Raw genomic sequence first — 14,276 nt, 5'->3', positions numbered from 1 at the left:
TGAATGCGCCTCCCGGCTTGGGCGAGGTGGAACTTTTCCTCCACCTCCTCCATGTCCGCCTCCTCCTACATGACGGCTTTCTCCTCCGCCAGTTACATCCTCCTCCTCCGCAATGTGAGTGGCGCGACGTGCACCGGTGATGCGCATCTCGGCTACTATCTCTACCTGGTGCTCCGACTTCAGCAGTTTGTAATACGTAACCTTTTGACGGACAAGGGAGGCCGGTGGGGTCGAAGCGGAAGGGGACGAGGATAGGGAAGCTGTGGCGACGCAGACTGTAGGAAACGAGAGGGGGGGGGGCTAGAGGTTTGCACTTTTGGTGACGAACGGGTACGGGCACGAGCACGTACGGGCGTACCGATATCCGTCCCGTATGTGATGGGCTGGGTTTGAGATGTGCGAGACAGGCTGGACATATGAAGTGATTTTGAAGGGTTTGGTTGTACAACGTTTTTGGCCCCGACGATATCCGGTATCTATATCTACACCAATATAAAAAGACCCAAAGGGGCAGATCGAATTAATTTGGCCATTAAATCATGTCAATCCAACAACCTACACTGCTTCAATGTCGAGCGCTCAACACGTTTAGCGTGCAGTTAATTTCATGCCAATATAGTGCTAATCACATAATAACACACAAATAATATCCTACTTAATATCCGCATGCTAATCACGTAATAACACACAAATAATATCCTATTTAATATCCGCATGCATTTAATATACTTCCAAATTAACGTCCACATTGACTAGTCTTTGCTAAAAACCTTCTGTCACCCTGCTTGTAACCGGGCCCCGCACCAGATCTGCGGGGAAGGCAGGCAGCAAAACAGCACAGGCGTTGCGGAAAACGCCGCGAAGACGATACGCTACGTGCAGCAGTGAAACAGACGGTTTACGCATTTCTCCTCCCTCCCTCTCTCTCTCTTTTGGTTGTTGCGCGCACGACTTCCTTCCTCGAGAAGGAGAAGGGGGAGCCCGCCTGCCCAGCCCCAGCCCAGCTGCCTGCGTCGCCGCCACCACCACCTCCTCCTCCTTCCTCCCCCGCTGCCGCTCCCGCTTCGGTCGCCTTCGCGCTCGCAGCGGAGAGGGAGGCTCCGATCGGGGCCTCTGTCTCCCGAAGCCCAAGGTATGGATGATCTTGCCGCCACGATTTTCTCGGTGCGGATCCTTGCTTTCGTTGGGTGGGGTTTTGATTTGCGCGATTCACCCGCCGGGAGCGTTTCTTTGGATTCAGCGATGCGTCGGGGTTGGTTTAGGTACTCGGTCGAGGTAAAGTGTGTACTACTACTGCCTACTGCGGAAGGCGAGATTTTTGCATGCGAGAGAATACGATGCAGAAAACTATGGAATTTCGACGTGCAATCGCTGCATTGACCGGTCTGTTGATCTTTCTGTCCCCGTTTCAGCTCTTCCCCCAATGATTACATTGGGAACCTGCAAAAGCTGTGTTTTCTTCCAGCACAGAGAATAAAAATAGCCTGTTAAAATTCGCTGGTTACATTTATTCTGCCCAAAGTTCCCAATCAAGTTGCCTGTGTTGACGTGTTCCTAAATTTCGCGTGAAATGTTCTGCTCCAATGGTCTGATTAGTAACTCAATAATCTCACTGTCAACTGCAAGATTAGAGCATTCCGTCGAAAAGGTGTCAGACTGTCAGCCACCTTTGAGCTTGACCAGCGTAGGTTTCTCCTGTCTCCGTAGGGGTTTTGGTTGGCAGCTTGTGCTTTTTTGTCCTCGCAGTTCCTAGCTGGAAAACTGTGGGGTGGAACTGTTGGATCTATGACAGCTTGGCTAGAAAAAAGCTGGTCCTGTTGCTGTTAATGATCAGTAATTGGGTGCTGAACGTTTGATGGGAAGTGGGATCCTGGAGGATTTTATTTCCTTGGAAACATAGGGAGGGGTCTTGGAGGGTAGCTTAAGAATAAGATACAGCAAGATTTATATAACCATTGCGTATGGACTTTTTGGTTTTCACTTCTGCTCTTGTATACTGTACTGTCATTAGTATTTTTGGATTTATTCAATATCAGGTAAGACAGGGGTAGTTGGATCAACTATTTTGTGCTAGTGCTAGACATGGACGGTTGAACTCGTGAAGTCTTGATTTCCCTTCTGTTATATCAAAGAAATAGGTGTTATGTCATCCACTTGTCTGTTCCATTTCCATCATTTCAGTCGTGAAGAGCTTGTCAATATCTTTATGATCGTCCTTTTTTCTTTCAATTTTTATAAAAAAAAAATCAGTAGTGCAGCAGGTACAATAACAGTTGGTGAAGAAATAAATGATAGTGCAAGCTAGTTGCGAGGATGGGCACTTTATTGTTCTTTATCCTCAATTAATATGTGAATAGTGGATATTGACATTATTGATGCCAAAATGACCTTATCCCCTTGCACTTTCAGGCCTATTATTTTTCTCGGGAATCAGATTTGGATACACTCTTCAATAATTGTTGTCAGAGGTGTGAACATCGAACTTCTCGATATCTTCTTTTGGGAGGTATGCTACTCATGTGACGGCGTTTTATCTAGGTTGTGCTTAAGACTTTTTTTCTTTAATCTTTCAGTTTGGCTTCAAGCACTTCAACCTTGTAGGAAGAATTTCCATTTGCCTTGTTATGATACTGTTTGCCCCCAACAACAGCAGCAGCATATCAATTGTCACACTATAAATTCTTTTGAAAGTTAATAACTAGGATGAGGTGCAACATGTTTTTTGCATGCAAAAAAGTTCCCTGCCAGTAAGCAGTTGGGATCAAATCGCACACATGCTATTCAGGTGACCATAACTGTAATTTAAGATGATGCATACTGCCTTACTCTAGAGCGTGCAGTGTTCACAGATAAGATTCAGGTCAGGTATCTCAAATTTGTGTGGTTATTTAAGTGATTGAAACCGGTACAGTTCTGTGATGCTAACTATTTTTGTTTAAAATTACCTTTTTTTCTGTGGTTATGCAAGTTCTGATTAATAACACATGCTCTTTGTTACAGCATTTTAGATATTCTCCAATTCAAAAGGAATAACACTCAGCTGAGACAAGCATTATCTCAGCTACTGGAAGGCCTCAATGTCCAAAGTTTTGGAAAGAAGAAATTCATTTGGTACCACCACTCCTACGAGTTCAGCTTCAGCTTCAGATTCGAAAAAGAATGAGAAGACGGTATCACGCTATCTAAGACCTTCTACAGGCTCATGTCATGATTTATGCAAGCATGGACACAGGAATCCTTCTGAAGAAAAGCTTCTGCTTTCAGGGGGGAGAAGAAAGAAACTTCCAACTCATTCAAATAATTTGACACTGCATGGGTCAGTTATCTTAGATGCACCCAAGGATGTCAGGAACAGAAGAAATATTTCACTAGTCAAGTCGAGTATATCACTGGGTGAAGCTGATCGTGTTGTTAACAAGATAAAATCAGAAAATTTAAGAGGCGCTGCATCATCAGAACACTTGGTTCCACGCATCGCTTCATCAGCAGATCATAAAAACGTGAACTCTGATGGCAGAAAGAAACATCCAATGGTTACCCAGAGGACTTTGGCTAATCCAAGGTATTCCAGTGGAGTACCCAATTTTGATAAAAAAGCAGCAATGCCAGTCAAGGGTTCAAAGTTGCCAGAGAAGACACTGCAGGAAAAAGCTAGAACTGTGGAGAAGGCCACTACTCTCAAGCAACCGTTAGTTAAGAAACCAGCTTCACTTCCTACTAAACTGAACTTGATTAAGAAAGTTCCTGTGTCATCTCAGGCTTCTAATAATCTTGTATCTTCAAGAGATAAAAGTACTCTGAAAGGAAAGGTTCCTTCTTCACCAGCAATTATTACTGGCAAGCGTACAAGCAATACTGGTAAAACTATGAGGTCCAGCAATGCAAGTATCAATTGCAAGGAACGCTCAGATGTGCCCAGAACACCATTCTCCATTGAAGATGAGTTTATTGCATCTGTTGAATTACAAGAAGGTGATGTGGAGTCAACAGTAGTGGAGCTGTTTCCAGATGCCACAGAATATGGAGACATATCTGAAACAGCACCAAAAGAAGAAAGCAGAATCGGTTCAGAGGATGGCTTGGATATGTCTGAAATATCGTCTTCTGTCCAGTCTGAGTTGACTGCTTCTGTTGAAACAGATGAAGATGATGTGCAAGGTTCATCTATTACAGGCCATCTTGTGGAGTCAGCGCTAGCAGAAATGTCTTCACATGCCACAGAATATGTAGAAGAATCTCAACCAGCACCAAAAGAAACAAGTAGATTCAGTTTAGAGGATGGTGTGGTGGAAAGTAATGAAGTGAGTGAACCATTGGTCTCTGAACTCCCCGTTGCTGCTGAATTGCAGCTATCATTTGATAATCAAGAACTCAAGACTATGCTCAGTAAACCGGATCTAGAGCATATGCAACCAGAGAAAAATTCCACTAATGGTCGAGCTTCAACGGATGAAGACATCCGAACAGATGATGCAGCTCTCTGCCAGCTACCCAAACAATTAACAGCTGTGCAAAATGCAGATGTATATGATTCTGCATTAACTGAAAGTAGCTCGGGAATGGAAGCTGATCGAGTGAAAGTCAGTGCTAGTGTGGAGTCTGTAATCACTGAAAATAAGGAGGACATGGGTGCTCATGAAGACCTTCAAGGACCTCCAGAACTGTGGGCAGTTGATGAAAAACATGCTGAGGATCCTGAGTATTGCCTCGATTGCACTACAGGAAATGTAGCTGAAAATGTCGAGGCTGCTGAAATTGACGATGTTGGGAATATTAATAGTACATCTCATTGCCAATCAATTTTAGAAACTTCATCCGATGGTGAACTTCTGGAGCAATCAGAGCCTGTGCCAATTGATTCTAATCTACAAACCGATGAGTTAGCAAGTGTCCATAACAATGACACCTCTGAACAGGATGAACTGAAATCAATGATTGTTGCTCAACAGTTAGTGGAAGAACTATCAGATGATGAGAATTATGAAGAATATGATTATGAGTTAATTGAATTAGATGACTTTGATGCAGAAGATGAAGGAGAAGCAATCAACCCAAATGATGAATCTTCAAAGGCTAAAGGCCAAAGGCTGCAAAGGATCTCATCACTTCACCCAGATGATGCTAGTACCACACCTTACAAATTGAAGTTTAAAAGGGGTAAAATTGTAGAACTCACACCAGACAGTAATGGCCCGAGAAGACTCGTATTTAGAAGAAGAGCTGCCAATGAAGTTGCAAATGGTGAAGGTCAGCTAGTGAGAAGGATTTATAAGAGGAATACCAGAAATAATGGTGTTCCTACTGAGCCTGACTTGGAATCTCCTTCAGTGAAACTGAGGCATCAAGATACACAAGACAAGAAGGATGCGCAGGGACTGTTCAACAATGTAATAGAAGAAACTGCAAGCAAGCTTGTGGAGTCTAGGAAAAGCAAGGTAAAAGCTTTGGTTGGTGCTTTTGAAACGGTGATACTTCTCCAGGATAGCAATCCCACTACACCACAGGCAGGTAACTCACCACGACTTCTTGGCGATTGCGGAAGCAAGCGCATATGTTCCTCTGCATCGCCGGGCTGCCGTTCGAACGGCGATTGAAGGTTTGCTGCATGAAGCGCATCTTTTTACCACTGAATGTAGTGATTATCCTCTGGGTATTGGAATCTTTGGTTTTGCAAGTTCTTTCTTGAGAGATACGGCTGTCAATACCCCGCTAGAGCTTGAGGAGGAGGATTTGCTTATCACCTTTGTGCCGCATAATGAAGCTCTTAACAGACGCACTACCTCATTTGGCCCAGAGATTTGGTTGATGTTTTTTGGATTTCCTTACGATTACCAAACAGACTACTACATCACCAAGGCTTTAGGGGGTTATGGATCTCTTGTCAATTGGTACAATCCTCGCCAGGATAGACGGTACATGCTCATCAAAGCTCGCGTTATCCGTCTGAATCTCGTGCCCAAGAGTTTTATTGTTTGGCAGTTGGGAGGTGCACGAGACTGCTGGACGGTCCAGGTTACTATTTTGAGAAGCAGTGACTGGAATGGGTTGCTGCCTGATGTGCTGCCTCCAAATGAAGAACCTCCTCCCGCAGATGGCAATCCACATCCTCAGTTCGGGCCTGAACTCACTGCTGAACAACTTTACCAGCAGCAAGTTCACAACTGGCTGGTACAGAATGCTGCCCCCAATCACCCTGTGCATCACAACAATGCAGAAGCTCCCAACCAAGGGTGGGCTCCCTGGCCTGAACCTCCAGCTCCTCCTATGCCACCCCACCTAATGAACTTCCAAGCCTGGCTGGCCTCTCAGGGTTTGACTGTTATGCATGGAGTGGTTCCTGACAATAATGTCACTGACAATCCTATGCAAGCATGGCATGAGGCGATTACTGAATCTTCTGAATATACATCCTCGGAAGACTCTGATGCCACTGTCTCCGACTTGCTTGTTATGCCAGTGACTTCTCCAGGAGCCTTTTCTGCTGCTCTGGCGGCTCCATCTGCTGCTGCTGACGTGGTTACCATCTCTGTCGACATTCATGACCAAGGTATGCGCTTTGGTCTATCTGCTCAGGGCGATTCCCTCATGGAAATCCTTTTGGCCAACCCTGTTCCCCGACAGCAACTCAATACTGCACTTTTCAATGCCATCCGGCCTATACTTGCTACAAGGGGACCATGGGCTGCTGGTTTTGGATTCAGACACGAGGTTATGCACTTTGAAGTTCAGGTCACTGCTGGCCCTACTGGCATTCAATTCTCACAAAATACTCTGCTTGCTTCGGCAACTACTGCATCAGTGCTCATTGATGAACTTTCTGACAGCCAGGCACCACTTGTTGATCAGTCCAGGCTGGAGCCACAGGGCTCCATGGAAGCTTCTCATGTGCTGCTGACTGAAACTGAGGATTCTGCCACTGTGGTGGTACAAACCAACAATTTCAGTTCTGATTCGGAGACTGATTCACACCTCATGGACTTGGCTGCACATCACTCTGAAACTCAGACTGGCCTGCTTCAGATTGCGACAGGTGCCATTTCTGAAACTACAATCAGTGCGGTGGGTTCTTCAGCTCATAAACGCAAAGGAAAGGCGCCAGTCCCCATTGACACTTCCACTCTCCGTCGCAGCACTCGTACTAACAAATATGATGGATTTCGCACCACCTCTCTGTCTGAAGCCAAGGTCTCTAAATCCAAGGTAAAACCGCGCACTGTTCCTACAGCCGTCTCTGCTGGTCCTGCAACTGCTGCTTCAAATCAAATGGCTCCTGAAGATCTCCCTCCTCCAACTGACATTGCCACAATGCAAGCCATTGGCACAAATCTATGTGCTATCCCGGAGGAGGAGCTCACGGTTGCTGCTTTCACTGAAGACCCGGCGGGGACCTCTTCATCAACCTCAGCTTGATTCCTCGCTTTATTTCTTCGCTTAATGGCTCTTTTGCAGTCGTGGAACGTACTTTGTTGGAACATTCGTGGTCTTAATGCGGACAAAAAGCGCTTAGCCTTATCTAATGCGATCCAGTCTAGTGGATGTGCGATTATCTGTCTTCAAGAGACTAAAATGCAGACGTTTGATGCTAGCACTCTCAAGTTGATTTGTTCGAAACGCTTTGATAAATTTGCGTATATCCCGTCTGTCGGAGCGTCGGGGGGAATTGTTACGATCTGGAATAGTGCTCTCTTCTCTGGTACGATCGCCTTTGAGGAACAATTTGCGTTAGGCGTCACCTTCACTTCCACTCAAAATGCGCATACTTGGACGTTGGTTAACATCTACGGCCCGTGTCAAGGGGAGCAGCGTAATACTTACACTAAATGGTTGTTTGACTTGACAATCCCGCCGACTGAAGATTGGCTACTGCTTGGAGATTTCAATTTCATTCGATCGCCTGACAATCGAAACCTACCAGGGGGAAACGCCCAGGATATGTTTACTTTCAACAACTTCATCCGTGAGCAAGACTTAACTGAACTTCCTATTAAAGGTAGGGCTTACACCTGGTCGAACATGCAGATCAACCCCCTGCTGGAACAACTAGACTGGTTCTTTACCTCGCTCAACTGGACGACATCCTTCCCCAATACCATGGTAAACCCTTTGGGCCGCCCTGTATCTGATCACATTCCCTGCTCCGTGGTCATTCAATCCACAATCCCCCGGAGCAAGATCTTCCGGTTTGAAACCTACTGGATTGCGCACCCTGGCTTCATGCAGACTGTGGAGGATGCTTGGAATAAACCCATAAAATTTGGCAAAGACAAAAATGCAGCTTCGATCCTTTGTCAAAAGCTGAAAGCTGTCAGATACGCCCTATCCCACTGGAACAAAAAGATTTCCCGCCTAAAAATTGCCATTGAGAACTCAAATAAGGCCCTTCTTGAGCTGGATAGTCTTGAAGAACGACGTACACTTTCGATCCCTGAGCGTAACTTCAGAAAAATCCTCAAAAAACACCTCCTACGACTCCTTAGTTACCAAAAGGAGTACTGGAAGAAGAGATGCACAATCCGTTGGATTAAGTTTGGCGACGATCTCGAAATTTTTTCAAGCTGTTGCCACGGAACGATTCAGACGAAACTGCATTGCTACCCTAAAATCTGAAAATGGGTTTGTTGTCAAGGATCATGCAAGTAAAGAAGCTATCTTATTTCAAGCCTTCAAACAAAGGCTGGGTTCTTGCTCGAAACCTAACATGAAACTCAACCTATCGTCTCTGCTCCGTCACCAAGTGGACTTTGATAGCCTCACTGCCCCGTTTGCAACGCATGAAATTGATGCTGCGATTAAGGAAATGCCCCCGGACAAAGCCCCGGGCCCGGATGGTTTCAATGGAGCCTTTCTGAAAGCTTGTTGGCCTATCATTAAAAATGATTTCTACAACTTATGCAATGAATTTCACAGAGGAGACTTGAATCTTGAAAGCTTAAATTATGGTTATATCACTCTGATACCAAAGAATGCCTCCCAGGAGACGGTCAATGACTTCCGCCTAATCACTTTGCTCAATTGTTGCCTTATGCTGATCACCAAACTACTGGTCAATCGTCTCCAAAAAATCATCTTGCAGATAGTCCACCGTAATCAGTACGGGTTCTTGCGTGGTCGATCCATACATGACTGCTTAGCGTGGGCCTTCGAGTATATTCACCAGTGTCAAGCCTCGCAAAATGAGATTATCCTACTGAAACTTGATTTTGCCAAAGCCTTTGACACTATTCAACACTCGGCTATGCTCCACATTATGAAAAAAGTGGGTTTCAATGACAAATGGCTCCACTGGATGCAAAGTATCTTCAATTCTGGCAAATCCTCAGTCATTCTAAATGGTACTCCAGGAAGTTCTTTCCTATGCAAGTGCGGTGTGCGACAAGGTGACCCCCTCTCGCCTCTGATATTTGTTATAGCTGCGGATCTCCTTCAATCTGCAATCAACGAGGCTCTTCGGAATAATATCCTGGACTTACCAATCCAACGTGACACTAACGGGGATTACCCAGTTATCCAATACGCGGATGACACACTCATCATCCTGCCAGCTTGCACCCGACAACTCACCAAGATTAAGGAAATTCTGGAGGATTACGCCACGTCAGTAGGGCTCAAAATCAACTTCCATAAGTCCACACTTGTGCCAATTAACACGCCTCCTGACAAATGCAAAGAACTGGCTGAGCTGTTAGGTTGCACAGTGGGTTCCATGCCGTTCACATATCTGGGGCTGCCCCTAGGCACCACTCGTCCGACCGTGCTGGATCTGGCTCCGCTTGTTTGCAAAGCAGAAAGAAACATTACGGCTGCTATGTCTCTAATGTCGTACGCGGGGAAACTTGCTCTAATGAATTCGCTGGTAACCTCTCTTATCATGTTCACTATGGGTACCATTCGCATCCCACCAAAAATTGTGGCCCAACTAGACAAGATCAGAAGGCATTGCCTATGGCAAAAACGGACCGAGGATGGGACCAAGAGCAATTCTCTTGCGGCTTGGGACATGGTCTGCAGGCCTAAGAAAAATGGTGGACTGGGAGTTGTCAACCTCAAAATACAGAATGACGCTTTGCTGCTTAAGTTTCTCCACAAGTTTTACAACAGGCATGATATCCCTTGGGTACATCTCATTTGGGATTCCTACTATGGTGACTCCATCCCTCATGCACATGATGCATGTGGCTCCTTCTGGTGGAAAGACTTAACTCAGCTAATGCCCATATATCGCGGCGTCACGCACGTAAAAATTGGGAATGGATCTTCTACGCTCTTTTGGAAAGATAATTGGAGCCAGTCCATATATGCTGATAGTTGCCCGAGAGCCTACTCATATGCTATCTCTGAAGATGTCTCGGTCCAACACATTTTCACGTCCCCCCATCTGCAGGAAAACTTTCAACTCCCGCTCTCTATTCAGGCCCGTGATGAGCTGCGATCCATCCAACTTGAAGTGGCCGAAAACACTCTTACGGAGGAACATGACACCTGGCAGTGTATTTGGGGCGGCAATACTTTCCAGACATCATCATACTACAGATTCTACTTCAGAGATGTAACTGCCCATGAAGCCTTCGGTTGGTTATGGAAAGCAAAGTGTACTCCCAAGCTCAAAACATTCGGGTGGTTCCTGCTGGTTGATCGCCTCAACACCAGAAACATGCTCAAGAGGAGGCACTACAACATTGGGACAAACTTTGACTGCCTCCTTTGTGGCCAACATGTTGAAGAAACGGTGGAACACCTCTTCTTTCACTGCACATTTAGTCAGGAATGTTGGCTACATCTTGGCTTCAACTGGTCTTTGCAGCATGACAGACTTGACATGATCAAACATCAAAAGACCGTGCACCCTAGAAAGATGTGGATGGATATTTTTTTGACGTCGGCCTGGAGTCTCTGGAAGGAGAGAAACAACCACCACTTTAGGAAAATTAAGCCATCAGTTGCTTCCTGGAAACAGAGGTTTAAGTTGGACTTTGACAATCTTAGATATAGAGTGAAACCTTCCAAACAACATATTGTATCTGCCATACTTGGGTCCATACAGTAGGTGTCTTGTAAACTAGGGTGCCCCATGGTGGTGCCACAACCACCCATGTATGTAAATCACACATGTAATTGTACCCCCTGAGGTTTTAGTAATATATATGCAGTAGGAGCCTTTCCTACTGTCTTCACAGTCAAAAAAAAAATGAAGATGAAAAGCCACGGGATGAGCCATTGTAGATTATGCACATCTTACGGAATCACCAAATTTTCTCATTAATGTTCTGGAATCTTCTTTTTCCTCCGAAACTGGATTGAGTGAAGAGTATTTTTGTATAGCTTGTGTGTTGCATCTCTTTTAGCGAGAAGTAACATTTGCCCAAAGGTTTGGATTATTACAGTGCATAGCCAAGGGGCTTCATGCAGATAGTGTTTTCAATTATATTTCAATGTACATCGATTGAGACACCAAGAAAACAAAACAAAGTGTGCTTTTGTTGGCTTGGATTTGTGAAGTTCTATAATACAAGTGTTGGTTTGAAATTTGTTACAAGCATGCTGCTCTTAATCTTGGGTTTGAATTTGCTATCCTGGTGGGTGTATTTGTATGTTATAGGCCTAGAGCTGATGCAGGGGAGCTCCTAAACGTGCTCTGTTGCAATGCCTATTTTCATACAGTCCCTGCTTCATCTTGAAGATGTATGCACAGATAATTCCTTGGTACTTTTCATCATCCACACCCTTCAAACTTTTTTATATTGATCCTGATGCAATGCAATTGCATGTTGGATGTAACTCTACACTCTTATCACTCATCAAACCAAATACGTTTTATAATACAATACATGGCTGTCGTGAGACTTTTATCGCATTCAAGCCGCGCCGTTCATCTCGTTTCAAATTTTGTTGAATGGCAATGTCTCAAAAGCAGCATCCACGGGGAGACTTCCCTGTTGAACGTATCTTCTTGGCCTTCTCTCTGATCTTTTTCTCATCCTCGTATTTCCTTTCCCCAGCCATTGACCTTGCTCCTCCAGCAATTTTGTTGATCCTTGTCATTTCCTGATTGTACTCTGCCAGTTGTTTCGCTCTCTTTCTGTCCAACGCAACCTGCAATTTAGCAAATTCTCAGTTCCTTCAGCCCCATCATTTAGTAACTAATTGCATCATGAATCATGATAATGATTTGGTTTTGCACATAAGGTTTTGTACCCCATCTCCCCTCGCAAATAAAATAATTAATCATAACAATGAAAAACACAGTGCCCTATTCTTCTAAAAAGAAAGAGAAACATGCTGCTCTTCTCTATCAAATTATGCTTTCGAATCAACAAAAACCTCTTTCTGTTCTTTTTGGCGCTTGGCCTTCACCTTCTTCTCAGTCTCCCACTCGGCTATGGTCTCCATCATCTTTTCATACCTAAATTCGGCGGTTATGTTAGCTGTAGCCGCATCAAATAATCAGCAAAAACTAAAATATTTATACTCACTCCTCCCTGACTCTAGCAAGCCTTTCCTTCTCCCATGCATCAGCCTTGGTCTGTGTGCCGGCAATAGCGGTTACTCCAGCTGCGCCATCGTCGTTCCGCCTAGACTGATACGATGTTGCTGGCCTGACAGCGGATGGCACCCTCTGAACTGCCTGCTCCTGCTCAAACCTCTTGCTTCCTTTCTTGTCTGGTGATTTTCTGGAGGAACCCGGAGCCTTTTTTGCACCCACAGAAGAATCATGCATCTTTGGTGGAGGTGGCAATGGCACCTTCTGGTCTGAACCCGCGCCTCCGGGCTTCCTTTGTTCTGGTTTCAGCGGCCTCCTTACCGATACATTGGCTGAAACGATGATGCGACGCAACATTGTTATAAGAGGTTTTATTAGTAGAGTAGAAGTGACAAGGGATTGTGTTAATGGGCAATAGGTAAGAGTACCAGGTCCCTCGTCAGCATCTTCTGCACGCTCTTTGGCACTGAACCATCTTGAGATCTTGCTGCCTCCTGTAGGCTTTCTCATGCTTTCACCTCTCTTGGTTGGCGGCTGAATGGGGCTGGCCTTCTGCTTCTCTTCTTCTGCTGCGATTGCGTATGCCGCCGCGGCAATTGTGGCTGCGAATATAGCGTTGTATTCGTCGCCGCTATCCATTTGTGCTGGAAGGTGGCAATGCCAGTCAGGTTCTTTGTACCTTTTTTTGGTTTGTTTGGTTCATCATATGATGGATTTGTTTCTTCTAACAAAAATTCAGTTCGGCATGAAGACAATTAGGAAAAACCTATAGCTGGTTTCTGACATGATCTGTTTGAAGAGTAGTTTCCTTGCTCATAGCATCTGAATATCTGACGGTTCCATAGTATATGTTTTACAGTGTGGATTAACTGATTTGATCATAGTGTGACGGGACAGGAATCTAACTGAAATCTACTTTTACTGAACAAAATAACAATAATGATTTTTGCAGTTGTACTATGTTTGTAAACTGAAAGAGCAATTCTTGATCACATACCTCTTCCAAGAGCTGAGTTTTCTTGTGGCAGTATTATTGAATCTTCCCTACCACCTTTGTCCCTCTTGTTTACTCCAGAAAACTGAACCCTGCAAAAGGATGATCTAAGAACAAGTAAACTAAACTAAAAGGGAAGGATCAACTTTTATTTATTTTTGGCTTGGAAAACTTTGAAGCCCTCATAAAGACGAAGACAAGAAGAAGAACATAAAGGATTTTTTTGGAAGCAGAAAAACATAAAACTCATCGCTCCGAGATGAAATCAAACTTAAGCATGGAGAAGAAGCTCACAGTTAATCAACCAAGCTTTTAGCAAGCCCGGCTCTAGATGCCGCAGTTCTTTACCTCAGCGCTTTCAAGTTGCCGTCCATGCCGCGCAATGTATTTGTAGAGAAGAAGCAGCTCCAAGGCCAAGGGGCACCAAGCCTTGCATTTATTTAACTATGGCTTGCTTGTATTTGGAGGTGGTGAGGATGAGAGAGGGGGAGATGGACAGAGGAGGGGCAAGGAAACTGTTGTCTTGGAGGCAGGCAAAGAGCACTTTGTATTGGAGCCTTCCAGATGGGATTGCTTTAGCTTCATGGAAGCCTTCAAGAATCTATCCCCTTTTGGGTTTGCGCTGCCCTCCAAGAAGAATCCCACCTTCTGCCTTCTGCTCAAGTCAAATATGACAGCTAGCCTAGGAATGAGAGCTTTCCTTAATGCAAATTACTAGCATCTTCTCGTGCATTACCCCTGCCTAATTATGCAGGATTCTCGTGCTCTGTACATGGCTAATTGGCCACTTTCTTTGGATAATGG

General features: G+C 44.8%; 2 protein-coding genes across 4 annotated transcripts; one reads left to right on the top strand and one right to left on the bottom strand.

The window, feature by feature from the left end:
- The first annotated feature begins 896 nt into the window (after positions 1-896).
- LOC119291245 lies at positions 897-7,585 on the top strand. The gene is made up of 3 exons (XM_037569968.1): positions 897-1,132; positions 2,410-2,506; positions 3,001-7,585. Exon 3 carries the CDS (start codon positions 3,078-3,080, stop codon positions 5,592-5,594), a length of 2,517 nt encoding a protein of 838 aa, XP_037425865.1. The 5' UTR covers positions 897-1,132; positions 2,410-2,506; positions 3,001-3,077; the 3' UTR covers positions 5,595-7,585.
- A 4,119-nt stretch (positions 7,586-11,704) lies between these two features.
- On the bottom strand, positions 11,705-14,000 carry LOC119291246 (remorin 1.4-like). 3 transcript variants are annotated; one of them, XM_037569971.1, is made up of 6 exons: positions 13,767-14,000; positions 13,476-13,564; positions 12,907-13,122; positions 12,471-12,810; positions 12,319-12,400; positions 11,705-12,090 (listed from the first exon to the last, which is right to left on the bottom strand). In XM_037569971.1, the coding sequence occupies exons 3-6, from the start codon at positions 13,115-13,117 to the stop codon at positions 11,902-11,904; spliced, it is 822 nt and encodes a 273-aa protein (XP_037425868.1). In that variant the 5' UTR covers positions 13,118-13,122; positions 13,476-13,564; positions 13,767-14,000; the 3' UTR covers positions 11,705-11,901. The 3 variants fall into 3 exon arrangements, with proteins under 3 accessions (XP_037425868.1, XP_037425866.1, XP_037425867.1); XM_037569969.1 differs by having other exon boundaries at positions 13,821-14,000; XM_037569970.1 differs by having other exon boundaries at positions 12,352-12,400; positions 13,821-14,000.
- Positions 14,001-14,276: the final 276 nt, after the last annotated feature.

Source organism: Triticum dicoccoides, chromosome 4B (genome assembly GCF_002162155.2).
Source record: "Triticum dicoccoides isolate Atlit2015 ecotype Zavitan chromosome 4B, WEW_v2.0, whole genome shotgun sequence".
Taxonomy (NCBI): Eukaryota; Viridiplantae; Streptophyta; class Magnoliopsida; order Poales; family Poaceae; genus Triticum; species Triticum dicoccoides.
The sequence above is the reverse complement of the archived record's forward strand: the minus strand, read 5'-3'. Positions and strand labels throughout refer to the sequence as shown.